The 27,763-nt window shown below is 37.8% G+C and overlaps 1 protein-coding gene across 1 annotated transcript in view; it reads right to left on the minus strand.

The window, feature by feature from the left end:
• The window catches only part of col5a2a (collagen, type V, alpha 2a), an 86,899-nt gene that overhangs the window by 12,968 nt on the left and 46,168 nt on the right, over positions 1-27,763 (minus strand). Inside the window, exons 3-41 of the mRNA XM_041806766.1 lie at positions 25,064-25,086; positions 24,935-24,967; positions 24,794-24,826; positions 24,468-24,521; positions 21,930-22,022; positions 21,678-21,749; positions 20,686-20,730; positions 20,527-20,580; positions 20,317-20,370; positions 18,831-18,884; positions 18,648-18,701; positions 18,410-18,463; positions 17,595-17,639; positions 17,319-17,372; positions 17,130-17,174; positions 14,936-14,989; positions 14,675-14,773; positions 14,457-14,501; positions 14,272-14,370; positions 11,917-11,970; positions 11,704-11,811; positions 9,560-9,613; positions 9,329-9,427; positions 9,055-9,108; positions 7,457-7,555; positions 7,320-7,373; positions 7,133-7,186; positions 6,992-7,045; positions 4,973-5,026; positions 4,775-4,819; positions 4,594-4,692; positions 2,504-2,611; positions 2,198-2,251; positions 1,997-2,050; positions 1,677-1,730; positions 1,255-1,308; positions 1,007-1,114; positions 601-654; positions 354-407 (exon numbers count right to left, since the gene is read on the minus strand). Of these exons, the coding sequence (XP_041662700.1) occupies positions 354-407; positions 601-654; positions 1,007-1,114; positions 1,255-1,308; positions 1,677-1,730; positions 1,997-2,050; positions 2,198-2,251; positions 2,504-2,611; positions 4,594-4,692; positions 4,775-4,819; positions 4,973-5,026; positions 6,992-7,045; positions 7,133-7,186; positions 7,320-7,373; positions 7,457-7,555; positions 9,055-9,108; positions 9,329-9,427; positions 9,560-9,613; positions 11,704-11,811; positions 11,917-11,970; positions 14,272-14,370; positions 14,457-14,501; positions 14,675-14,773; positions 14,936-14,989; positions 17,130-17,174; positions 17,319-17,372; positions 17,595-17,639; positions 18,410-18,463; positions 18,648-18,701; positions 18,831-18,884; positions 20,317-20,370; positions 20,527-20,580; positions 20,686-20,730; positions 21,678-21,749; positions 21,930-22,022; positions 24,468-24,521; positions 24,794-24,826; positions 24,935-24,967; positions 25,064-25,086 (2,432 nt within the window). The remainder of the gene's footprint in view (positions 1-353; positions 408-600; positions 655-1,006; positions 1,115-1,254; positions 1,309-1,676; positions 1,731-1,996; positions 2,051-2,197; positions 2,252-2,503; positions 2,612-4,593; positions 4,693-4,774; positions 4,820-4,972; positions 5,027-6,991; positions 7,046-7,132; positions 7,187-7,319; positions 7,374-7,456; positions 7,556-9,054; positions 9,109-9,328; positions 9,428-9,559; positions 9,614-11,703; positions 11,812-11,916; positions 11,971-14,271; positions 14,371-14,456; positions 14,502-14,674; positions 14,774-14,935; positions 14,990-17,129; positions 17,175-17,318; positions 17,373-17,594; positions 17,640-18,409; positions 18,464-18,647; positions 18,702-18,830; positions 18,885-20,316; positions 20,371-20,526; positions 20,581-20,685; positions 20,731-21,677; positions 21,750-21,929; positions 22,023-24,467; positions 24,522-24,793; positions 24,827-24,934; positions 24,968-25,063; positions 25,087-27,763) is intronic.

Below are 27,763 nucleotides of genomic sequence, written 5' to 3' on the forward strand. Positions count from 1 at the left end.
AGATAGCATTGATAGCATCTTGTAGCAGTAACATGATTTGTCAGTATCTCAATGTAGAAAATAGAGTTAAGGTTGTTTGTGTGTTATGTCATCTTGAACTTGTGTATTCCCACTCAACTGGAGTAATGAGTTAGTACATTCAGCATATAGATGCATTGGGACTCAGCAAAGATGATTGAGGACTGGCGGGGAAAGCACTGCTTACATTAGCCACACTTAGCCAACCTATTTCACACCAATTTCCAGCAGATGCTATAGTTCCATGTTGAATTGACTAATTTCTGACTTCTTTTGCTAGTTTAGACAAGTCAATTACACACAGGGAACTAACCTTATCCTAGGGTAATACTTACAGTAGGGCCAGGAGGACCAACTCTTCCTGCAGATCCTGGGAAACCAGTGGGGCCCTGCAAACAGAGAGTGATTTAAGATTCTCACACTCAGTTTCACTTTTATAACAAATTGCAATTATTCATGTTTAAAAAGTGACTTATAAAACCTTCCATTTAAATTACAGAACTATATTTGATTTCAAATCCTGTATTCAGGATTTCAACTTATCACAAAATATGCAATAATGAATAGATGAACTGCTCTTACTGGTGCTCCCTGAGTTCCTCTTCCACCTTTCAATCCAGCAACACCAGGTGGGCCCTAGAAAAAACAATAATTTATTAGAAAAAGATGTACTTGGGGAGCAGGTGGCCTAGTGTTTTCCCATGTTTTCCCAACAGGACCACTGAAAGTGAGAGTGTCTGGTTGTTTGTCTCTCTGTGTCAGCCCTGTGATTGGCTGGCAACCAGTCTAGGGTGTACCCTGCCTCTCGTCCAGTAACAGCTGGGATAGGTTCCAGCCCCACATGACCCCAAACGGGATAAGTGGTGTAGAAATTGTATGGATGGATGCTGTGAATGCATGTTTGGTCTGGGTTGACTGCAAAAACTGAATTGCCTTTTGGGAAGAATACAGTTGTCTGAATCTGCATTCTTATTCTCTGTTAACTCACAGGAGGTCCATGAGCACCAGCCAGGCCTTGAGGTCCTGGTGATCCAGCATCTCCTTTCTGACCGGGCTCTCCAGGCTCTCCCTTGACTCCAGGTTGGCCATCAGGGCCCTGAGAAAACGGTGGTGATACATTAAAAAAAAAAAAACACACATAAAAACTAGACAAATCCTTTAAAACTCAATCCTTGATCATTATTAAGATCTATAAATCTTTTTTGACAATATACAAAAGCTAGAGACGGTACTTACAGGAGGTCCAGCAAATCCAACAGCACCTATGGGACCAGGGTCACCTCTTGCACCCTGTAACATACGCATAGACATCAGAGATCAGAAACAAAGGCGACAGGGAGCTCAACTAAATAAACCAATACTGCGTCATCTGTTAAATTCTAGTCCATAAAACTTAAAATAAAAGGCCAAACTGACATTTAACGAGCCATAGTGATGCTTTGAAAAGTTAAGGTAGGTCTCAATTATAACCCTATAATATATCCTTTTTTTAAGACTGTCAAATATTCTTCCTGGTGTAAATGTACCTCTCTACATTCCTTTCCATCCTTGCTGTTTTTAATCAAAGGTATTGATGTCTGTCTTATATATCTGAAAAGTCATTTAATAGAAGCTTTTAGTCAATTAAACAAAGGAAAACTTTACGAAGGTCTACTCACCGGCACTCCTCTAGATCCTGGTGGTCCAGCTGGTCCCTTGGGTCCAGGTTCTCCCTGTAAAGATATCACAAATTACTCTTAAAGTATTTTCTAAAATCATTCATTGAGCCTGTGCCTGGGCATTTTTGTCTGCTAAAGCAACATGAGCCAGAGTCTGTCCTTCACAAGCTGCAACATGCTACTAAAGTCAGCCAAGAACATAAGAAGCTGAAGGATTAACAGCATAGTGGGCATCCTGGGAACTGACGCTTTCCTAGAACTTGAATCATTTTGATGTAGAAATCAGTCTCTTAACGTGTGTCAAAAAGAAAACACTCTACCTTCTCTCCACTGGGCCCAGCAGGTCCAAGTGGGCCAACAGGACCTGGGGCTCCCTGTTGACAGAAAGCATAATGTGGTTGAAGATCAAAGAGACAATTCGACATGACAGGACAAGCTCTGAAACGTCAGAAATGAGCTTTATTGTACCCTCTTTAAAAGTTTGACATTATGTATGCATAGAAACATTATAAACTGCTTACTCTTGCTCCGTCATTTCCAGCTGTGCCCTCTGATCCTTTCTCACCAACTGCTCCCTGTAAAAAACATTAACTGTTATTGGCAGACATCAGCTGGCAACACGCTCTGACATTTAAGGCAAACTCAGACTTGTTTCCTGTTACAAAAAAAACACTTAAAATCTTCCAGAGATCACTGGAGAGTTCTTTAGAAATGAGTTGATGATGTGGTTTTGCAACTACCCAAGTTGTTGTCAAGATACATTGTTGTCATTTATGAGTACAAAAAGTTAAAATATTAGCATATAAAAAAGATAATGATGAACTTACTCTGTCACCTTTGGGCCCAGGGGGGCCAGAGATGCCCCTCTCTCCTGGCATTCCCTGAAGACCTGGAGGGCCAACATCACCAAGCGCACCAGGAGGACCAGGACTACCCTTCAGTGACAGCCAAAGGTTTCATTTTGTTAAGGATGATGCCAAATAAAAAAATGTGTACCATCAGGATAAGCACTCACTGAGAGTATCCCGCCCCAGTTTTCCCCTTGCGCCTGACTAACTGGCACCATAGCCAACCACATGGACCTGGAGGCTACGACCCAAAGAGCACTGTTACCTTTGAAGAACCCAGATCTCGTTAATGCAGTTAATGGACCCTACAGCCTAAGTGTGAAGACAGATTGGCATCTAGATCCAGGGTAAGCAAAAAGGCACTTCTCTCTGCTGATACAAAAATTTAGGTAAAGCCGAATGAGCTTTTTTTTTTTCCCCTCCTTGGGCTGCACAGTCCGATTAATGTGATACTACATTAACTTTTTCTTATTTCAGGTCATGTCCTTAGCTATCTTTATTTTATGTCTCTGTGTTTGCTGCTTAAATGTTTTGTTTTTTTATTTCTTTAACTATTTAAAAGTCTTAATTAGGACTGAAAATAACCAGTTTTTTTAATTCTCATTAATTGCTGAATTTCAATAGTTAATTTACAGTCTGCTGTTGTGGTCAGGACTCCCCTGTAAAAGACACTTTTATATCTTAATGGGAATACTCCTGGTTAGATCAAGGATAAATAAAGAAATAATGAAAATAATCTCTTTTGAATCACATGCCTTAAATCAATGTTGCTCAATCCTTCTCAACCAAAGAGACAAATTGTTGAAAAAATAGCTTTGCAAGAGCAACAATCCTTTTCATTATCCATAGATAAGATAGTTTTGAGATCATTTGGGTGGAAAGCCTATTTAGGCATCACTTTTATTCCCATTGTCAACCCCCAGCTAATCTATATGAATAAAACACATTTATCTAAAAAATGATTAGTTTAATATGGTTGATATTTAAGATAAAGGTTAAAAAATCATGTAGTTCAGAGATTAAGATCCATCAGTTGATAAAAAAGAATTAAAGGAAATAATGCATTTTATTTCAAAATATTAATACTTAAAACCAACGTTTGATAACTGGAAACTTGAAACAATAAAATAAAAGTTAAGTTTAGTGTGTCTGAAAAAGTAGATAAAAATCAAGATAAGATTGGCCCAAAAAAAAAACAACATATTTTGGGAGAAAAATGTTGAATAAAAATCTGTTCCTACACACATCTACTAGTTTAGACCTCAACCTACACAAACATCCGCTTCAAATGTATATTGTAAGACAAAAGAGCAAACCAAGTTCAGAAAATGTTTTGTCCTTTTTCTCAACATTCAGTGATATCTATCTTGCATTTTCTTTCTTGCTCATATTCAATGGAAATATACAGACAAAAAAAAAGGTTTGCAATTAAATCTGACATTTAAAGTCTACTGTATCGGTGTGGGAAACACACTGATTGATTTGACATTCAATGGATCATTTCTCAGGTCAAAATTTCCATTCTTTAAGTTTCTCTGCTTTACATTCACTAAAAGTCAAACTGACAATGTGAGGCAATTCTAAGCAGTTTCTTGATTTAGGAATTCAATGATTGCATAGAGGTTAATTTTATAATCTGGATTTTTCGATTATAATCTTTATGAGAGCATAACTGCTTATACATTTCTTCAAAATTTAACAAATAAATCCCCTACATTCCCCCAAAATACAAATAAAAAACCCAAAGTTGTCATAGAAATACCTAACAATTTAAAATAAAATCCAACTCAAAAATTGAAATCAAATCCTCCAAAATCTGATAAATGGATCTTGCAAGAAAAATTCCACATAAATTCCCCAAATTTCATTGCAATTCTCAATTCATTTCAAGCATATCGGGTAATAGACATTCCTGACAATCATTTAAATTTTTTTGAATATTAAATAGCAGAAATTATTACTATATTTCAGGAGAGTGAAAATATAATGTCCTCATATGTACCTGCAGGGTCTTAGGAGGTTATAAAATTTGCTGGAGTGCATGCAGAGCTGATAATTTTGTTTGGTACCTTTGGACCGTCAGGACCAGGTGCACCAGGTATCCCCTTAGGTCCCTGCAAGCCAGTTGGACCCAGCTCTCCTCTCTCCCCTGGAGTTCCTCGCTCTCCCTGTGAAATCAAATCCATCCATTTTAATCTCACATAGGTATTAAGCAATGTTAAATAAGGTAGCTGATAAAAATGTACCTACCCTTGGTCCGATCTGTCCCACAGGACCGAGCTCTCCAGGAATACCCTTAAGTAGATTTAAAACAAAATATTGATTATGTGTTGTTATACTGTTTCCTGAAAACTACAAAGACAGAGCTAAGGACAGTTAAAAATTCTACTTTTAAGATGGAGAGTTCTCTTTTCAAAGTAGAGAATTTCTAGCTTTAGTCACACTTACTAAGTCGCCGGGTTTTCCAGATTCTCCAGGAGGGCCTTGATTCCCAGGAAGGCCCTAGAACACAAGACAAACAAAACCATAAGAGCCCTTCTTCATGTCACATTGACATCTTGATGTAAGTTTTTCAAGCACTCATGGTTAACCCCCTCTTTACCCGCCTTCTGCCCTGTCTTCTAACATTTCAAGCCATACAAGCAGATTTCACTTTAGCCGCACCTATTATGTGCAATAAATTCCAAGTAATGGCTAAGTTGCCCTCTCTGGTATTTGCATCTGAACCAGTGCAATGAAAAAGTATCTCTCCCCTTCTTGATGTCTTATTTTTATTTTACAAATGTTTCACACCTGAATATTTCAGATCATCAAAGTGATTTTAACATTAGACAAACATAACCAGGGTAAAAACAAAATGTAGTTTTAAATGATGATCCATCCAAACCTACATGGCCCTATTTGAAAAAGTAACTGCCCTCCTTGTTAAATAATGAATAAACTGTGAGTAACCACATTTCTTGGAAAGCTGAGATCTGATTCTTGGGGGGCTTGCAGGCAAGCCTGGGGCACATATTTTTGGTGAAAAACCAGAAAAAGTGTATTTTGCATAATGTGTGACCTTGAGACAAAGTGACGGAGGCTAAAAGATCTCAAAAAGCAACTCATCATGGTGCCATCCAAAGAAATTTGAGAACAGATGAGAAACAAAGTCATTGACACCTTTCAGTCTGTAAAGGGTTCCAAAGCCATTTCCAGGGCTTTGGAACTCCAGCAAACCACAGTGAGAGCCATTAGCCACAAATGGAGAAAACTTGTAATAGTGGTGAATCTTCCCAGGAGTGGCCTGCCAACGAAACTTACTCCAGTAACGCATCAATAACTCATCCAGGAGGTCACAACAGAACCCAGAACTACACTTGAAGACCTGCAGGCCTCACTCGACTCAAAGTCAGTGTTCATGATTCAACAGTAAGACAGAGACTTGGGAAAAACGGCATCCATAGGAGAGTTCCAAGGCCAAAACCACTGCTGACCAAAACAAACACAAAGGCTTGCCTAACATTTAACAAATGACATCTTGATGATCCCCAATATTCTGTGAACTGATCAGAAAAAAGTTTTGGAAAGTGTTTCTCGTTATATCAGGCATAGCATTTCATAAAAAGCACATCATATCAACAGTCAAACATGGCGGTGGTCATGTGATGATCTGGGGCTGCTTTGCCACTTTAGCACTTGGATGATCTGTTATAATTAATTGAACCATGAATTCTGCTGTCAACCAAAAACTTCTGAAGAGCTAAAGCACACTTAAGCAGCAGGACAATGATCCCAAACACACCAGCAAGTCCACCTCAGAATGGCTTAAAAAAAAAGGTTTGTTGTGGCCTAGTCAAAGTACAGATTTAAATCCAATTGAGATGCTGTTGCATGGCCTTAAACAGGCTGTTAATGCTTTAAAAAAAACTCCACTGTGGATGAATTGAAACAATTCTGAGTGAGCCAAAATTCCTCAACAAAGATGCGAAAGATTAATTGCCAGTTATTGCTACGGTTGTTTCCGTCAAGGGTAGCACAACCAGTTATTAGGTTAAGGGGGTAATTACTTTTTCCCAGGTACATTTGGATGGTCTTTTCCCCTAATAAATGAAATCATCATTCAAAAAATGGACTTTGTATTTACTTGAATATTCTTTGTTTAGCATTAGCATTTGTTTCATGATCTGAAACATTGAAGTGTGACATATATGCAAGAAATTGTAAATCAGAAAAGATACTTTTTTACAGAATTATATTTAAAAGTGGCTGCAGCTGCTTTCAAATTAACTTATCAACCAAAGCATAAGCTTGCAACCACAGATATGTGTTTATGAATGTACCTGTTGCTTTCCACCTGTATTAAAAATGTATTATATATGGTTTATTCGTGTGCAGGTCTTTTTATTGTGTTGCAGTGGGTCCTTTCCTGCTACAATAAAGGATAAATTAAAGATGTTTCACTACCGATTGCTGACATTCACATACCTGGAATCCATTAACACCTGGAGGTCCCTGTTCTCCTCTGTCTCCTGCAACACCCTGTAAGACATACATTTAAAAATCTTAGTCATTTGTGTTTGCATTGCAAATTAAATATATGTACCAACTGGGTGATTAGACGCTTACAGCTGGGCCAGGGGGTCCAGCAGGTCCAACTTCTCCATCTTTCCCTGGAGGACCCTGGAGACAAAGTTGTGATCATGCAAATGCATTCTTTATTCTTGGTATGCCCATTTCTGATGAATCATGCAGCACTTGCACATGTTTTCCCCCTCAGGGGGGTACAAAGTCTTTTAAGAAAAACAGTACTCACTCTTTGACCAGCTACACCTGGAGATCCTTGTTCACCTGTCTTTCCTGGGTCACCCTTGAGTGCAGAAAATTTATTTAGAATAAGTGACAGGACATGAATTTAAAAAACTGATCAGGCCAATTATCCAGGAGCCTTACTGCGAAGCCTTTAGGGCCTGGAACCCCCATGGTTCCTGCTGGTCCTCTGTTTCCAATGGATCCTGCAGGGCCTGGACGCCCATCTTCACCTGGGGCTCCCTACAAAGGAAATCAAATTTTGTCTCAAGCTTTTGTTCCACTTTATCATAAATTCAAACCCAACTCTGATATGGTTTTACACTGTGTTCCAAATGATTACGCATATACTGTTTTAGTTATTTTTCCCCTAGTCTATATAATTGGCTGTCACTAGGATGTTTCTTCCTCAACATTGATACTGTAATAGGATTTTATTTGACAAAATTAGCAATGATGACAATGGCAATTTCTTAGCAAAATTACTTAAAATGCAGTGTTCCAAATTATTATGCAAAACAGAGTTTCAAAACACTCAGTAGTTTCTGAAAGATTGAAAACAGAAATCTGTTGTAATGTTTTCCATTTGGAGGGATTCTTTTTTCAAATCACAGCTATTTCAATCAAAAACATTGGCACAGCTCAAGCTCTATTTTAACACAGGAGCCCTTCTTCAATATCACCTAATAACTCTCTCATCTTTTACCCTTGTAAGTCCATATATAGGTTCTGACTGTCTTTTATTTGAGGATGCCAGAATTACCACCCAGAGCTGTTGTTCTGAGGTAAACTGCCATCCACCCTCATAGAGCTTCTTTTTCAGGATGCTCCACAGGTTTTCAGTAAAGATGAGGTCAGGGGATGATGGTGGCCCCAGCATGATTTATTTCTCCCTTTATGCCCATAGCAGCCATAGCCTCAGTGGTATTTCACTGTCTTGTATGAAAATGATTTTACTCGAGAAGGCACAGTTCTTCTTTTTATACCATGGCAGGATATGTGCCGTTAAGAACTCCACATATTTTGCTGAAGTCATTTTGACACCTTCAGGCACCTACAAACTCACTTCCTATGATTCCAGCCTAAAACTTTACTCCACCACCTCCTTGCTTATGCTGCAGCCTTGTTGGGACATGGTGGCCATCCACCAACCATCCAGAACTCTATCCATCTGGACCATCCAGTGTATCACGGCATTCACCGGTGAATAAAATGGTTTGAAAATTAGTCCAGAGGGACTCCAGATCCACCAGCAGCTTAAAATACCTGTTTGCTACGCATCAGTGGATTTTTCACAGCTGCTCTCCTAATGCAATGAATTTGCCTTACAGAAACTTTCCTTAATAAGCCTCTATCTGAACGAACCTGTCTGCACTCTGAACCACACACAGATCTTTTCTGGATTTCTCTTAATTTTTCATGAAATATCCAGTTTTCATACCTTTTTGCAAGATACTGCACTATTTGAGACTTTTCATCTGCAGAAATATCTTTCTTTTTCCTAATAATGCATGAAACCTGTGACTTACTGAGCCTCCTTGGGATTTCCTTTAATAAGGCTCACCTGGCAAACTAATGACCAAGCCTGTCTGAGATTCATGCCAACGATGTACACTAACAGGAGAAGCAGCATGATTGGAAACTTCAAATGAAAAACTAAAGATCAAACGTTTGTTTGATTAGAATCATATTTGCATAATCTGGAACACAGTGTATTAATGTGATCAAGAACAGTAACCTACCAATGGTCCTGGCTTTCCTTCTGCTCCCTGCACTCCTGGAGTACCAGTGAGACCCTATGACAAAGACAGCAATGGAAATGTTGGATATCGACTTAAACAAAGTAACCCTGATTATGTATTTGTTAGACTACAGGGGTGTACCTTGAATCAAGATTATTTGTCGAGCCTGCTTACCCAAAGAAAACCTGGAAATACTGAGCTTTCTTTGTGGTACACCCCCAGGGTAAGACCAAATAGAAAGATGGAAAGGAACTAGAATGATTTTCAGTGTTACCCTTGCACCTGGTAGACCAGGCTCTCCTGTGCGACCAGGGTCTCCCAGTGAACCCTTGGGCCCTGGAGGTCCAGAAATTCCACGATCTCCTTGAGCACCCTTGAAAAAAGATAAAGAGAGGGACACAGCTCTTAGTTTGCCTCAAATATACATTGCTTATTTGTTTAAAAAAAAACACACACATTACATAACTATAAAGCTTAATCATTATTATTATTAAATAAAGCATACCTTGGGTCCTGGCAAACCATCAGCACCAGGGAATCCTCTGTTACCAGGAGCTCCCTGAAAAACATCAATAAAAGCAGGTTCAAACATTTTCTTTTTACACTGGAAATAAATGTATAAAAGGAGTGGAGGAAGAAATCCATCAACAAATTCAGTTCTGAAGTTCTAAGGAAGTCCTTACAACAGAAACTTTTACATCTGGATATTTCCATCAGTCAGAATATGGAAGCCTGCCATCTATCATCTTAATAATATGTTCTTTAGGGTCACTGAAGTCTATGCACAATTTAGATTCTACAGTTCATCAAATGTTCGGACCTTGGCAGGACTCCAAAGACTACACAGAAGACTACGGAAACACCACCGCAGTCTGAGATGCAAACCCCTGACCTTTTGGTGTTAACCATCATCATGCCATTTTCCTGAGTCACTAAATTCCCATCATAAATGGAAAAAACTGCTAATTTTAACACACCGATTTACTATGACTGGACAATATGGACCAAAAATCATTCCTTGATATTTTTCAGCTGAATAATGATTTAAGACATCTGTGCGTTTTCTTCTTATACTTCTTAGACTTACAGTGCATTCAGAAATTATCCAGCCCCCCTTCACTTTTTCAGTTGCAGCCTGGCGTCTTCAATTTGAGAATCATGGAGGCCACTGTACTCTTGGGAACCCTCAGTACAGCAGAAATTATTGTAGCTTTCCCTAGATCTGTGGCTTGCAGCAATCCTGTCTCTGAGCTCTGCAGGCAGTTCTTTGACCTCATGGCTTGGTTTTAGCTGTGTGTCAATTGAATTCACCACAGGTGGACTCCAATCAAGGTGTAGAAACATTTCAGTAAACATCAGGGGAAAACAGGTGAACTTGAACTAAATTTCAAGTGTTTGTGCAAAGGATCTGAATACGTATGTCAGTGTGATATTTCAGTTTTGTTTTTTGTTTTTTTGGAATTTTAAAAATTCTGTTTTCAGTTTGTCAGTATAAGTTACTGAGAGTAGATCAATTAAAAAAGTATTGAAATGACTGTAGCATCAGGAAGCAATATAACAAAACTTAAAAAAAAAAAAGTAAAGGGGGTCTGAATACTTCATGAATGCACTGTATAAAGTTGTGTGACCAATTGGGTCAAACCGAAACCAGCTTGAAACCACAGCATCTGGAATCAAGGTCCTAGATACAGAATAATGGGCCTTATTTTTGTCTTAAATATTAAAAATTGCAGATAAACTCCAGCACAGTGTCTAAATTGCACAAACACATTGACTATCCATCGATTTATCAAGGTTGTTTAAATGTTTGTACTCTTAAATAGCATGTGTTAAAATGATAAAATCTCAATTTTTTTTTTAAATTATCAGTGGTATCAAAAATTCCAGAAACTTCCGTCGTGTTTTCATATTTATTTTTGGGCATTTCATGCCTTTGTTAAGAGAGGGGGCTGCAGATAAAGTCAGAAACCAGGATGGGAGAGTCAGAAATGACATGAGCAAAGTAGACAAAGGCCTGCCTGCACACATGGGGCATGACTGAACCTCTAAGCCCTCTGCACCCTTCAGCCATCTTCTTAACCAGAATAGAGAGGGGAACCATTGTTCCTCACCAGTTTCACTCACTGTTACAAATATTTTCAAAAAATTTTGTGCAATTTGGACTGTGAAGGAGTTTGCACACGTTTCTTTGAACAATTAAAAACTATAAATCGCTCAAAATTGGGTGTCTGGGGCTTCTATTTTTGTTGCTGTGGTGTCAGAAAGGTTTCAAAAGAACTCAATTTTTACTTACAATACAAATGCTTCATTAATTAAATAAATAAGGTGAGGTTTTTTTTTTTTTTTTTACAATAAACAATGTTTTAACTGAGCATTAAGTCTTTTATCTATCTATATAATCAATATTAACCTTACCTATATCTATATTAAGCAAACTGTGTTGTAATTTATCTTGTTTCATGAATATTGATGCACTATGCCTTAAAATTCAATATATTTCCCATCTCTATAATTGACCAAAAATGCTTTAATCATTCCTAATTTTTCTCCATACTAGATTAATTTCTCTGTCATGACTCTTGGTTTTAAAGTGCAGCTCTACAGCAGGTGATTGGTAAGCTAGAGAGCGGGCACAGAGAGCTGACTCACTCTTTCTCCCACAGGACCTGGAGGGCCAACAGAGCCGGAGTCACCACGTGGTCCACGCTTTCCTTCTTCACCCTGAGGTCCAAGCACTCCCTGAGATCCTGGAGGACCCTAAAAATGGACAAAACCATGCAGAGGATTAGATACAAAAAGGAATTATGTTTTTCTTTTACAGCAGAATTAAGAAGCTTTCGTTCAGATGTATCTAAGACTTACAGGTTCTCCTTTGGGTCCAGCTTCTCCTTTAAATCCTGGCACACCAACATCTCCCTGTCAAAGAAAGGAGTAAAACCATGAGTTGATTTACATTGAGTGAATTTCATATTTTAACCAATGATTTAAAAAAATGATGGGGGTGGGGATAGCTAGCCCTGCAAAGCCAAAACCATTAAACATGATGGTCACTACAGGACAACAGATGAAAGTTACAAATGTCACACCAAAGTGGAGGAGATAGACACTGGTGAAAAAGGTGAATTTGGATAGATAAAGCTGCATGTGAACTGAAAATGTAGTGACGAATTATTACATAATTTGACTGATTTAAGGTTAGTTTGATAAAATATTGTGATTTGATTAAAATAGCACCTTAAACAGTGTTTCATTCATCATTTATCATGCACAGTGCAGACTGTTTCATTATTATTAAGGGAAAGCTCCCTGAGGGCCAAACATAAGAAAAAGAGATGATAAAAACTAACATGATGAAAATGAACATGATTTGAATGATTAATTCCCATAAAAATAGACATATGAATTGTAAAGTGGTGCTTGAATTGAAAATAAAAGTGACAATCCAGTGATTATGTCATCACAATTTATTTCAGCTACACGACATTCATTGTTTAGGACATGCAATTTTGTTTCTTTAAGATCTATCATTTATGGCATGTGATTCTTATTGCTGTGAAGGTTTAGGGCCAATCCCATTTCTACCCCTTTACCCTTCCCCCTAGCCCTTCCCCATCGTCTACCCCTTTCCTTTGGCCCTTGAAACAGAGTGGTTAGGCGTAGGGGTAAAAACCTTCTGTTGAGATACGGGACGCTACTTGATTGCTGTTCATAATCACACATTGTCAATAAATAGCTGCCCTGGTAGCTAAAGATTGAATATTTGAGAAAGCAGAACTGGTGTGTTTTCTATAATCATTATGTCAAAAATATTTTTACATTTATGTGCCTCCATCGCTGTCCATTGTGCCATTTCGCAACTGAATGCAGTGCATGGAGGGAAATTCATCATACCCCTTGGTTTCAAGTGTGGTCCTGGAAAATCTTTGTTTCAAGTGCCACATAGCCCTTGGCCCTTAACCCTAGCCCTCGTTTCAAAAGAGAATCGGGACACCCTTTCACCTGACATGAACATGAAAAACCAAGAGGTAGGGCTGATAAGGGCTAAGGGGTAGAAATAGGATTCACCCTTAGTCTGGTATCATACATTGTGATTACTGCTAATTCTACACATTTTGTTACCATTAAAGCTGACACTGTAGACATCAGTTGATCTCATTTATTGTTGTTGCCTTATTTGTTTACCTGTACTTATCTCTCTCTTTCTGAATGTCCCTCTATTCCCTCACACACTGAAGACAGCTCCAGCAGATGGCTGTTCAACATGAGTGTCATTCTTCTCAAGGTTTCTACCTGGTAACAAAGGTGTTTCCTGGCCACTGTAACTTTGCTGAATGTTGGTTAGAGCCGAGCATATGGGGGATTAATGTCAGGTCTTTGTAATTAATATAAAAGAGAGTACAGACTACACTTGCCCTCTTGAGATGACATGGGTAACGAATTGGCACTTTACAAATAAAGACGATTGATTAAGAGGCCATTACCATTTACAGCTCAAATTTCTGATACTTTCCCCTTGGTGAAAAATGGGCCCTTTCATTGAACCCCTCCCCTCTCAACCTTCAGATCAATGACACATAAGGCCTCATTCATTACAGTTGCATCTCCTGCCATGCTGCCTGTGCCACCTGACATTTGCAACTAAACAAACATTTTTGTATATTACATTTATTTTATATAATTTTATAGTGAAACCTTGGTTTTACCACCTGACATGGAAAGTGTACCCACTCACCTTAGCAAAATTGGACTTAATCATTTACTCCTTTACCTTATTAGAAGGAAAGTAAATATGCTTGGAGCTTTAAATATTATAATTTATTTCATATAGTACATTTTTTGCAGTTTCACTACTTGAAACACTGTTTCATTGACCCCTTTACAGTCCAGCTGAGGAGGAAGCAAGCTTTGGTGTGTTTTTCAAGATTTTTGGTCTCTATTTCATCCCTAAATTCACTTCTGGATGTCATGAAATTAAAGTTTGTTAACATGAATATAAATAATATCAATACTGATGTATAAATTTTAATGTTTTATGAAAATCAATGCAGAATCAGAAATCTTCTCCACTTTTTAAGTTGATGAGCTCCACAAATATACATAATAACAAACACATTTGTGAGGAAAAAGCGGATCTCACTGAGGATGCAGAGGTTTTAAAATTGTTTAAATGTGACTCATTCTGCAGAAAAGTATATTTAAAACATTAAGCCGCATTACCAGTTGTCCTTTGATACCAGGCTGCCCAGTGCTTCCCTGTGGTCCTGGTGGGCCAGAGGGTCCTGCATGGCCGCCTGGACCTTGTGGGCCAACATTACCCTGTGAAGAGACAGCCATGTCATATGTAATTTTAGCATATCCTTACATGAAACAATCAGTCTCTTAATAATAAACTGAACACATACCAGTGGTCCTTTGGCACCTGTACCACCATCTGTGCCCATGGGTCCCTATGAACAAAAAAATGTCCACAATAAGACAATCATAGCAGACCACTGAGGAGCATGGGGACACTGTTAACCTTCTAGACTAGTCTTCATCAAAGCTGATCAAAATGTTGCTTGGTGAAGAGCTTCCTTGTGCTGTTTCCTTTTGTAATGAGTAAATAAAGTAAGATCCTAACCCTGAGGCCGACTGGTCCAGGTCTGCCAAGGTGACCGGTCTCTCCTCTCTGTCCCTGGGGGCCCTCTGGACCACGGACTCCTGTGGGGCCAGGTTGTCCCTGTGGAGATTCAAAAGTCAGGTTAATATACAGAAATGTGATCCAGGCAATCTGATAAGTAAGTATAACGATTTGATTCAGTAGAAAATAATCATTTCAACAGACAGCTTAGGCCATTAACCTGTTGGCATTCTTAGGTACAAGGAGTTCTTCTGTCCTTACCTTCATTCCTGGGACTCCAGGATATCCCGGTGGTCCATTGAGACCCAAGGGACCCTGTTAAATCATAAACAACAATAATCAGACTTCAATACATCAACCAAGTCCACCTAGCCTTATTGTGTAACTGCTGCATTTCCAAATCAAGAGGAGTTAAATTCATCCCCCAAAATTCAGGTAATAGGACAAACATTTCTAGTTGGTTGAGGGCTTTCAGCATTCATAAGATTCCTTCACATGTCAGTAGCTAATCTTCTAAAGTCTATAAAGCTCAACAGTGCAGTTCTGAAAGTAAAAATCCTTTCAGTTTTTCTCCATAGTGGAATTGATTATCAGCCATAATATCACCCACAAGCTACCTAAGTGTGAAAAAACTGCGTTTGCAGTCATGCGACCCATGAATGTCAAATGGGGAACAGGAAGTGAAGAACACCAGGAGTCAATGGGAATGGACAAAAGTAAGTATGTCAAGGCTCTATGTGGACCTGCACACTAAAATTATCACCATGAAAATTCACCATACATTGGGAATATTCCCTGTATTTTACAAAAAAGTATTTTTGTTAATTGTTTTGCCTGGTGAAGAGGAGATCAATAAGATAATCTAGTTTTGCTAACCCCTCGATACCTCTAGCCAGATGAAGGGAGACAAGAGTCTTGTATCAAGTTAAGAGGCTAGCTACAACTCTTTAACAGCTTTTCTCCCTTGTTTTGTCATTAAGATGGAAATGTTGAATTAAACTTGTGGGATAAATAACAAAGCAACCATGAGTAATGACGTAAAACAAAACAGCTCTTTTGTGTGAATCACAGAAGCGGGCATCTGCTGAAAAGCCAGTTTCCTTTCCTCCATTTTTGTTATCTAACACACATTTGAAAATCCAAAAGGTACCAAATGGAGAGACATTTGAGCGCCAAAGAACTGGAACGCATTACTGAGCTGAGCAAAATGATCCAGATTTTTCAGATTGCAATGAGCAAATACAAACATCAGCTGTGAAGACACAAGAAAGATCAAAGTTTACCCTGTCAAACCATGACAAACTGGACTGAACCAAACTGGACCAATTAGTATAAACAGACCCAGCTTTAGTAAGAAGCTTTACATCCATGTCTGTTTCTCCATGAGCTTATTTTGCTAAGTCTGTAGCTTTATTATCACTTAGAATTGTCAGCACAGCCAAAAACTTTGACATATTGAAAGTGTTTCTCTATCCCTCCCTGCACCCCATCTGGAGTTCTTCACAATGGTGTGACATCATCTGCCAACAACCAAATGCTCATGTAGAAGAGACAAGTTTGCATGATGTCAGCCTTGTTTTAAGAAAAACATGGTTTATTCACAACCGTAGGGAAAAGAACTACACTGCCCAGAATTCTACAATGAAACAGTGAGCTCTCTGATTGGTGGAAATAAAGTCTGCGTACGGTTTGAAAGAAGTAGGCTTAGATAGTTTGTAGGGTTTATCTAGAAAAGCTATCATCCACAAGGAATTAAGGGAATTGCAAATGATTGTTGGATGCATAGTTCCTTCACTATGAAAAGAGATAATGTACACAGTCCTATATCTTTGCCTTGCTCTCCATATCTGTCCCATTCTTGCACCACATCAAATGTTTTATAGCCAAGAGTATTTGGGTGACTGGTTAGCTTGGTTGCAGCAATAAAGTTATTGATAAAAAGTTTATCTGTAATGTCAGTGGATGATTTCAAAGAGGATTTATCTAGAACTGCTCAAAAAGTTAGCAACCACTAGACCTCAATGAAAAGGCAGGCAGCAATGGGCTAAAGGAACCCTTGAACCCCTCAAAGTAGCTCCTGGTACTAAAAGTCCTGGTTACTTTTGGTAGAAACATATTTTTAGGTTCAAATCCCAGTCGGACAGGACCTTTCACATTCTCCCCATGCATGCATGGGTTCTCTCTCCCTCATACCAAAACATGCTTGTTAGGTTAACTGGAGGTTCTATATTGCCCGTGGAAGTGAGTGTGGGTGCGCCATATTCTTTGTCTCTATATGTCAGCCCTGCAATTGACTGGCAAACAGTCCAGAGTGTACCCCATCTTTTTCCCAGTGACAGCTGGGATTAGTTTCAGACCTCAGTGACCCCAACGGGATAAGCAGTGGATAATGAATGTATGATAGATGTTTTTAGGTTCTAACTGTACAGTAAATCCAAAAGGGTTAAACACTTACCATTGGACCAGGTTTCCCAACGTTACCAATTGGGCCACGCTTACCCTGTAGCATAGGAAAAAAAAAACAGTTTTTCTTAAATTGTGTCCTTTGTTACTCATATCAACAACCTATTAGTAGGTGGTTGAGTGAGACAAAGAGAAAATACTGGTAGCAGATATTTCTGATGCATAATTGTGTCATCCTTACAGCAATACCACCGGGTCCAGGACGTCCTCTCTCTCCTGTCATTCCAGCAGGACCCTGTTGACAAAAAGGTTAAGAGTAGGATGGTTATATTTGCGGTTTGTTCTGGTTTAGCTTCAATAATACATAAGAACACAGAGGTAAATCAGAAAAGGCACAACAAACTGAATAATTATATATGATCCATTTCAGGCAACACGAGAGTATCAGTTCCCACTAAGCATTAAGTACTTATTGAAACCCTAGAACAGAAAATTAACTTGTCAGATTGCATCTTACCATGGGTCCAGGTGCTCCCATTGGACCAGATGGTCCTGTAGCACCCTAAAAAACAAAGACGTATGAGTTTAGTTTAACAACATAGCAATAGGGCAAGTTTCTAGATAGATGAGGCAGTAATTGGCCCTTTTTTGGCTTTCTGTTTGGTCCACCGCCCTCATTTATCAATCTGGTATAGAAACTAGTGTTTATATGTATGTTTCTGGCCAATCACAGCAACGGCTGAGCAAGTGTTGATAAATGCAGCAGCTGAAAACAATCACTTAGATGAACATGCCCCTATATATTAATGGCTACACGGGCATTGGCCCCAGTGTTTCAGACATGAAGGTACATAATATGGCCAAAAGACAGCCCCTTTTTTCATGGTGTCAATTGTCTAGGTTAGAGAAGTAAAAGAAATTAAATATGTGTTGTTTATCAGCCTGCAAAGTGGCATGCAGAGAATCAATAAAGAATCAGTAACGCCACATACGGAAGGAAATCCCTGCTGCAGTTCACAGTGTTGTTGTGGACAACTCAACCTCGGCTGATGTTTGAATATTTCGTTTATGTATTCAGGATATATAACTTATTATAATAAAATGACAATTCTTATTCTTATTACTCCAATTCTAAGTAGCATAGGGCAGACAGTGATATGCAGGTTTGTGGCAGAGATAAACTGCACCCTTCTCACAATTCATGAGACTCAAAAAGAGGCAAAGGGTCAGCTAAATGCATAAACGTGTCAGTAGAATATCTGCCTGTAAACCAACCAATCAAACAAAACTTTCAGACATTCTGAGCATGTTTTGTGTCTGTTTGTTTAATACCTTGGATCCAACAGCTCCAGTTTCACCTTTTTGGCCAATAGGTCCACCATGGCCCTTGGAACAAAAACAGCAGAAAAAAAACCATGAAAACAAGGCCACTTCCCTTTCATGCAGATGTTTTCCAAACTGTGTTGATGTAGCAGCCAAGTCAAGATAAAATATTCCTTCAAAATCCCTTCTTGTAATAGTGACTTAGATACTAAAAGATCAATGAAATTTCCAGAGAATTTAAACTCACCCGATGACCCTTCAGTCCAGGAGGTCCTGGGGTTCCTGGAAATCCTCGGGATCCCTGAAATATGTGAGAACAGATACAAGTCTTAGTTACTTCATCATACAATTAAATGCACAAAGAAGACACATCATAAGTATAAACTTTGTTATAAGACGTGATGGATGTATAAGAGGTCTGTAAACTTACAGGTGATCCTGGGAATCCAACTTCTCCTGTATTTCCTGGTCTTCCTGACTCCCCCTGTGTGAGAACACAAAATTAATACATTATTGATAATGTTACTGATCACTTGCTAAGAGTTTTAGGAACTAAATCCATGCAGAGCCAGGGCCTGTTATGTGGAAGTCCTTGCAAATTAATCAAGTTTTAATTTCAGTCATGGTTTTGTTTCTGACACTCATTAAAACAAGATAATGGAGGTGATTATTTTATTCATATAAATCATTTGGGCTGTCAGCATTAATGTATTAATCATAATTTATTAAAGTGTTTTCATTTTTCTTTATTTACAACTAATTACTTGTTTTACTGTCAGGGCACTTCAGCGTCTCCCTGCAGCCACAGTGATGTAAAATAAGTCCACCACTGCTTCTTAATGTCTCATTTTACTTTTCAAAACTCAGTGGACGGGTCAAAAGTCATTTGGACCTTGTGTTATCAAAAATGCAGCTTTTTACTGTTCCCTTATTTCCATTAGAAGTTCCCTTTTCCAGGTTAAGCTTAAGTCCAGTGCCAAGCATTTGGATGGAATGTAAAGCTCACCAACACTGGACTGTGGAGCAGCGGAAACGTGTTCTGTGGAGTGATGAATCACACTTCACTCTTTGCCAGTCAGATCGGTGAGTTTGGGGACTGCATTGTGCCAACAGAGAGGTTTAGTAGAGGGTGTTTTTCAGGGTCTGGGCTAGGCCCCCTTATATCCAGTGAAGGCCAATGTTAATGCTTCAGCATACCAAGGCATTTTGGACTATGCTATGCTTCTAACTTTGTGGCAACAGTTTAGGGAAGGCCCTTTTCTATTCCAACATGACTGTGCCCAAATCCACAAAACAAGGACTATAAAGACATGGTTTGATGAGTTTGGTGTGGAAGAACTTGACTGGCCCACACAGGGACCTGACCACAACCCTATCAAGCACATATTGACTGTTTAATAAAGTTTCTAGAAGGTTAAAGTGTTAAGTCTGACAAATGCACATGATGCAGATGTTGTAAAATAAATGAACAACCTTGGTTTCTGATCATCTGTGATTATGATTTTTGCCATAGTCAAGAAGCCTATGATGAGAATTTGTAGTTTATGCTCGTGACTGGATATCCATTTTTTTTTTAAACAAAATAGCCATTAAATGGTTAAATTAAAGTTACATGGGCTCACATTTTGCCACTTAATGGATTGACTTGGCACTGACCATAAAAAAAAGGAATTTAGAGATTATTTATGGTACCCAAAATGATCTTCATAAAACTTCATTTTCACAACTAAGTTAATAACAACCGTATGTGGCAAGCATTTCAGGATGCTTTTATTTACATACCAGTCTGTCTACTTTTTAACAGTTAACCTTTTTTTAGCTTTTTTATGATTACAGAGTAAATGCTGTTTTGTTTGCCTTCAAATGTAACTCATATCTCTAAGCTCTGACGTGCTCAGTCCTAATATTATACTTACATCTTCTCCTGGTTTCCCTGGAGGGCCCTCGGGTCCCCTCTGTCCAGGTGGTCCCTTAAAAACAAGCAGTCAGATATTAAATATCCAACAAAGGCAAATACAGAACACTGATTTTAACCTCCCAATTCACAGCATGACTCACATATTACCACCTCATTACCACACATGCCTTCAGACCATACAGACAATATCTAAAGAAGGATGTTGTACCATATGTCCTGGATCACCAACATCTCCAGGAGGTCCTGCTGGTCCAGATTGACCCTAAGAGAATAAAAGTCAACATTTAAAAGTCTAAAAGTGAACATTACACCTGAATATTACACCATGCAAGTATTTTAACTAGTTCAGAGCATGCAGTAGACTTACAGGTGAGCCATTTGGCCCAGGAGGTCCTCTCGCCCCAACATCTCCCTAAAACAAATACACAAACAATCAACAGGATTCTTTATAGAAGTCGAAAGATAATTTAATCTGCCCTTTAGGACTACACAAAGAAATATCGGATTCATACAGGGAAAAAATGGTCTTTTCAGACATTTCCATGTTCCATGCATAAAGATGCAATAAAAGACAGTCTCCATGAATTGAATACATCGGGTTTTTATATAAGTTTATTATTTTGTCTGTGAAAGGGGGAAGAAGTTGTTCGATCTTATCAAAAACTGTGAAGGATGCAATGTCTAAAAGTTAACATTTGCAATGTTTTGTAGTGTTTCTATAGGAGAGTAACCCTTTTAGTGTCCTTGTAATATTCAATCAATAAATAAAAACCTACAACACTGAATCAACTTTGGTTGCAAATCCAAAAAATGATTTTCTTTTTTTTTTTTTTTTTAATAGCCCACCATTTATGCTTGGAGCTTTCATAAAGGATGTGCGATGGCACCAAGGTTAAAATCTGATTATAGGGTATAGATATTGGTTTAAAAATGTGCATGAGAGCAGTCAACGTCCAATTTTGATAGCCCAGGCTTTGAAGTACAATGCATGATGGTAGATATTGCCTGGACAGTTACCATTGGTTTTCCAACACTCTTGCAATGCAATATACAACAAGTACACCATGTGGGGTTTAATCTCACTCATTCTGAATTCAGACATCACTACAAAATGATGTTTCAACTTTAAAGTGTGCTATATCCAAAAATAATATTGAGACATTGAAATAGAAACAGCCTCTAAAAAAAGAAACAAACATTTTCATGTGAATGCTTTACTCTTAAGTACTGCTGCAGTCAGAGGCAAGAAAAATGTTTACAGCTTAATTAAAAAGTCAAAAATGCACGAGTCTCCTTTTTGGATTAAAAACAGAAACAGTTATGAATCAAGTTATCTCATATCTGCAAACATCATCTCACCCTTGAGCCTGTTAACATGCCCTGAGGTCCCATTTTTCCCTCTGACAGTCCGGCCATCTCAGCTCCCAGACCCTGCAGGTGAACAAAACTCCCTTTAGTTGTATGTGAAAATTGGTTACAAATCATACATGGTTGAAAAAAGTGTTCTTTTCCATATGTGAGCGATTAACAGTCTGTTAGCTGATGCTGTACATGTAAGAACATTTTTGTCTGTGTACAAATGTGTGCTCATAAGATGCATGCTTGACTCACTCCAGGGTGTGTAGAATGTCCTGGAGGTCCTGGTTCTCCAGGCTGACCTGGTACTCCAGGCTCTCCATCGTAACCTGCAGTGCCCCGCAGTCCCTGAGGAGCAGAGAGAAAGAAGTTGATTGACTTTTCTTTAAAGTAATTAAAGAGAGTGTGCATTGGGTTTTTGGTCACCTCCCTTAGTAAGACCCTTCTTCTCTGTTCACTCAGTTTGGCTGGGTGACCTGCTCCTTGAAAAGTCCTAATTGTGCCAAACTGCTTTGATTTGAGAATCATAGAGGCTGCTGTGCTCTAAAAAGCCTTTAGCGCAAGATAATTATTTTTGTAATCTTCCCCAGATCTGTGTCCTGCAACAACCCTGTCTCTGAGCTCTGCAGGCAGTTCCTTTGACCTCATGGCTTGGTTTTTGCTGTGATATGCATTGTCAGCTGCAAGTCTTTCTACAGAGAGGTGTGTGACTTTCAAAATCATGTCCAATTAATTTAATTTACCACAGGTGGACTCCAGCCATGGTGTAGAAACATCTCAGTAGGAACGGGAGGAACTGGAGCTAAATTTAAAGTGTTTTTGCAAAGGGTGTGAATACTTATACCAATGTGATATTTCAGTATTTCTTTTTTTTTTTTTAAATCTGCCAATTTTTTTTAAAAATCTGTATACACGTTCTCATGATAGAGTACTGAGTGTAGATTAATGAAAATAAAAATGTTTTTTGTCTTTTTGCCTGCAGCATTAGACTGCAAAATAAAATTGTGAAGGGGAATACCTTCTGATTGCTCTATATGCTGTTCAACTTCAAGGAAAGCCTGGTGAAGATACTGTGGGGCGTGCTTCTTCTGTTTAGTCCAGTTAGGGTTTGGTTCAGGTGTAAACATGCAGGCAAAAACAAGATCTCTGACAACATTTTCTGTTGGTTAGTCTGGCTTTGAAAAATTCAACTGAGTAAGATTCTGGTCAAACTGACATGTTTGCAGGCATTTTAAAAGTCCAGTTTTTTAATTTCAATTTTAACTGCAAGTACATGTTCTGATTGGTTAATTACTTTGTAGCTGCAAGAACACTTCACTTTTATTTTCGTCGTAATGAACATTGATTGCAGAAAACATTTGTGAAGCAGAGAAATTTAGACAACAACCATTCTTGGCATTCATTATTTTGTTTTAATTGCACAGCTCAGTTCACCAATGTCACGGTTGTTACTGTCAGTATCTAAGACCTTTATTTAAAATCATCTGTTCATGGTGTTCATGTTTGAAGACTATACTATACCTCATATATGATTAAACTTCTCTTTTCTCTCTATGCTCATAATTGTGATTTTTTTTTGTTAGACTTCTGCTTTTAGCTTTTTGTAATGCAGCTGCTCAAAGTGCCTTGATTTGTCCTTCTGGCGACAAATAAAGTTTTTTTTTTGATTGAGCTGAGCTGAATTTCCTTTGGTTGACATGTTCCCTGGAAATTTTCCTTTTTTTGAATCAATATTTGACATCTGATTCTATCTTGAAATAAACATTGCAGAAATTATGTTGATTTATGTCATCTGATAATACATTACAGCAGAAAATGCGCTATTTATTCTCTGTCAATCTCCCTCAAAATGCTCTTGTCCAGTATTGTAAGCAGGTCCATTCATTCACAATCCTGCAACAGTTCCGCTTGCAAAGGAAATTACAGTCAAAAATACATACTATTTTATGTGAACAGTTAAGTCTCCTGCTCTTGAAACAAGAAGATAATGCCTGCAGCACTGTGTTTTCTTTTTTTTCTTGACCTGTTTGGCTGCTTTATGACTTATTAAGAGTCATTCTCATGACCGCAGTAAACAAAGGTCAAGTCAAGACGTCATGAGAATTCTCTCAGGCCCAGCAGATCATCAAAAAAATCATTTAATCATGATTAGATTAAAAATACTGTCTGTATTGAAAAATAATTTGATAAAACAGCAGTAACATGATTATAGAGGGGGGCACTGATGGCCTGGTTATTAGGTCGTGCCCCATGAGCAGAGGTTATAATCCTCTTGGTTCATGTCATGCTCCTCTCCTGTATGTCAACATTTACGCTCTCTATCTCCCTCATACTATATCCGCTGTCCAATCAAACAAAGGAAAAAAGATACCCAAAAACATAATCTAGGAGCCACAAGAATCATTCACTCCACCCTACAATATTGCTGCACAATCAAAACAGACAAAAATAGAAGCAGGAAATACCTTAGAAAATACAACTTTGAGATAGAAAAAGTCCCTGGCTCCATCTGTTTCGGTGTCAATAGACCCTGAAGGAAATGTTTCTGACTGTTTTTGATGGTCCTCAAACAAAGTTATTGTTAATTTCATTCATATTGTCTTATTTTTTGTTCTTAATCCACAAAGAACCTTTGTTATTGGACATTAACATCATATTTTTATTGAAATGAACACTGCTTTGATATTTGGGAAAATGAATGTGATTACTCTGCTTTTGCCACATAACCTCCCTGAATATTCCCTGTCACAATCTGATACTAATGCCCTGTGGAGAATTGTAGATGTGACTTACAGGCCGTCCTTTGTGTCCACGAGGTCCTCTGTGTCCTGCAGGGCCTGGGGGTCCCTGTTGTGATGAACAACCACAGTCAATAAAAATCAAAGTGATATAATTGAAACTCAACACTGGGAATCCTGTAAAGATCAGTCAGCAGGGCCTTAAAATGTCACAGTGACTCTGAGGTAGAGTGCATTCTCCTTTTAAGGTGAAGTTAGGGGAGTTATCTGTCCTCTTATGCCATCTAGTGTCAGTTTGAGTGGCTCTTCAAGTAAGAGGGGAAACTGGGAAATCTGGCATTTCATGAAATAATCACAATACCAGACAGCCAATGTGCTTACCATAGGTCCAGGACGGCCTCTAATTCCAGTTACCTGTAGAAATAGTATCAAATGCATTAGTAATATAGATAAATCTGAAAGTCAGGCTTTCATTTATGACTAATAATATGTTAATTTAGTTAATGAAGAGTAAAAACTCACCAGTGGGACATCTCCAGGCTCGCCCTTCTGACCCTAGATGGGGGAAAATAATCAAACTTATAAACTTTTACTCTATGATGATGATCAAGTCATGGAATTCAGAATAATTGACCAAAATGTCTGTCCTACCTTATAGATCCTGCCCCCATCTCCTATAATAAGAAAAAAAGCAAAAAGAAATACATCATTTGTTAATCAAATGACGACCTATGGAAGCCAAGAGAGGCCAATCAGAAACAAATATTTTGTAATTATATTTGAGTATTACATACACCTGAGACACAAACACTGCTTTGTTTTTCCTAATTAAAGAGATAATTACAAAGAAATTAATAACAACAATAAAAATAATGAAAAATTATAAATCTATGTTGTTTTTTTCTTCCTGAATGAAATCTGAAGCGGTCAAAAATGGCCGGGCTGCTGAATTCAGTTCAGTAGAATTTGTAACTTAGTACAGCTTAAGACTTCCAAGCTGTGTGAGGCATGAAGCCCAACAATCTATAAATTACAGCCATTTTTTACGTTAATTCAGACAAAAAAAGGCCAAATTCTGTTTTTGTAACTGAATGCAATACATCTGTTTAGGTTTCATTAAATAAAAAGACAAGAACAGACGGATAAATGATGAACAAACAAATGTTAAAAAAAATAGACAGACATTAATACATAAACAAAAGGTGAATAAATAATTAACATCCAGATAAGTAAGTAAATATATACACAAAGAGAAAAAGAAAGAAAAAAAAAAAACAAATGAAGGGACAGAATGTTCAATTTATAAACATAAACTAACAAATAAATAAATAATAAATAAATAAACAAACAAAAACAGACACTGACATACAATAAAACACTGATATACAATAAATAAGCAGACAGCTAAACGATTAAAGAAATAATAAATGGATAAACAAATAAATAAATAATTAAGCAATTTTAAGTAATCAATCATTTATTAAAGCAGAACAGACAATCTGGGGTTTTAAATTTACACCAGGGCCTCCTATTATTTTTTCTATACTAATTTTAACCATGAAAGACTTCAAGGAAAACAAAATATTAGAAAGACAATCATCTAAATCATTAAAAAAAAAACACTGATCAAAATATAAAAGGAAAAAATAAATAAATAAAAATTCTTGTTGTTCTTTGTTTCAACCCTGAAATATGTTTGTATATTTTTTTTTTTATAAAGAAGATTAAAATCTTCAGCTCGCCTTTTCTGGTGAAAATATAACAGAGATACTTTTGTTAAGATGAAACCTCACCAAAAAAAAAAAAAAAAAAAAAAGATGAAAGAAATATGATGACACGGTTTTCTTTTCTTATTGTCTAATTGCTGCTTAGGGCTTTCATAATAGACTGACTAGATTATTTGATGAGTGTGGAACAACAAATCCATTTGTCAACATTATCATGATAAACAAAGAAAAAACAGTCGATTAGCTCATTCACTGTGATGATTCACTTTTAGAGTCTACTGATAGAAAATAGATTTATTGATTCAAGACGTGAACATTTTTCTTCTCTGTTTCTTTCTGTGTTGCTTAACAGCCTCTGTAACAAAGAGCTATTTAAAGCTTTCCCTTCTCTGAAGAAATAAAAATACCGAGGCTGAAAAACCATTAACCAACTTTACTCACATGCTTGAATTTCAGATATTCTAATACAATTTGATTCCACATATTGACAATATGAAGCATTATTGCCTGTGTCGTGATTTGGGCATCAAATCAATTCAAAGAGATGTGTTATTATTATACTGACTTTCAGACATACTAATTATATGAGCGCTGCACTGCTGTGCTGGTGTGGTCCGACATTATGACGGAAAGCAAAACGCTTTTAAGACATATTCTACCAAATGTACTGTTAAACACTGTAATACATTAAAGATATATTTTGGTATTTTCAAAGTTGGGTTGTATAAGGTACTTGGCAGTAGTAGTGGTATTATCCTCCAGTGATTTTAGTGTGCGTTGTCCCTTTAAGAGGACTCCGAAAGGGAAGCTAGGCTACAGCGTAGCAAATGGATACACTTTCTCCACAAACTTAGCAAGTTTTAGGTCAAAATGGGCCAAAAACAATGGTGGCTTATTTGGACACTATATCAGATTTTTTTTTAGTGCTTAATTTTTCTCCTCTGTGTTTGGCACCATTTTTTACAATGTGAGCTTAAAACTCACTAAATCGTACAGAGAAAGTGTAACCAACTGCTACACTGTATAGACTAGCTTCCCCCAGGAACCACCAAAAAGTCCTTATCAAAGCGGCAACACTTACTAAAATTACTGGGGGCTAATGCCACTAGTATTTGTCTTTTGTTAAATTTATTTTGCCCAGAAATAGGGCCACCATCCACCAGGCCATCTGCACCCCTAATGCCAATACCATTTCTAAGTACCTCATACAACCCAACTTCAAAAATACAAAAATATCCCTTTAAGAAACATATTGGAGTGCATGTACAAAATGACTTATTGAACCCCAATAATGTTGGGTTAATGCAACAGCAATTGCACTCTTCAGGAGTTCACATTTAGTTATAAATTACAAACAAGCAAAGAAATGTTCTTTGTTATGCTTTTACCTGCTAATATTACTGCTTTAAGCCAAGAACACTATATTTCCTGTTTCAATGGAAACCTGGGGTCTGTTGAAAAGTCCAAAAAAATAATTCTTAAGTCCTTTCCTTTCCACTTTTCCTTAACTCTGATGAAAAATGTCACAGGGTTAAGGAAAGTTACAGATATGTTACAGATATGATGTGGGTTTACCATGTAAAATCTACAATTTAACATTGATGGACTACAAAATGTGCATCGA

This window comes from Cheilinus undulatus, linkage group 15, assembly GCF_018320785.1.
Source record: "Cheilinus undulatus linkage group 15, ASM1832078v1, whole genome shotgun sequence".
Lineage (NCBI taxonomy): Eukaryota > Metazoa > Chordata > Actinopteri > Labriformes > Labridae > Cheilinus > Cheilinus undulatus.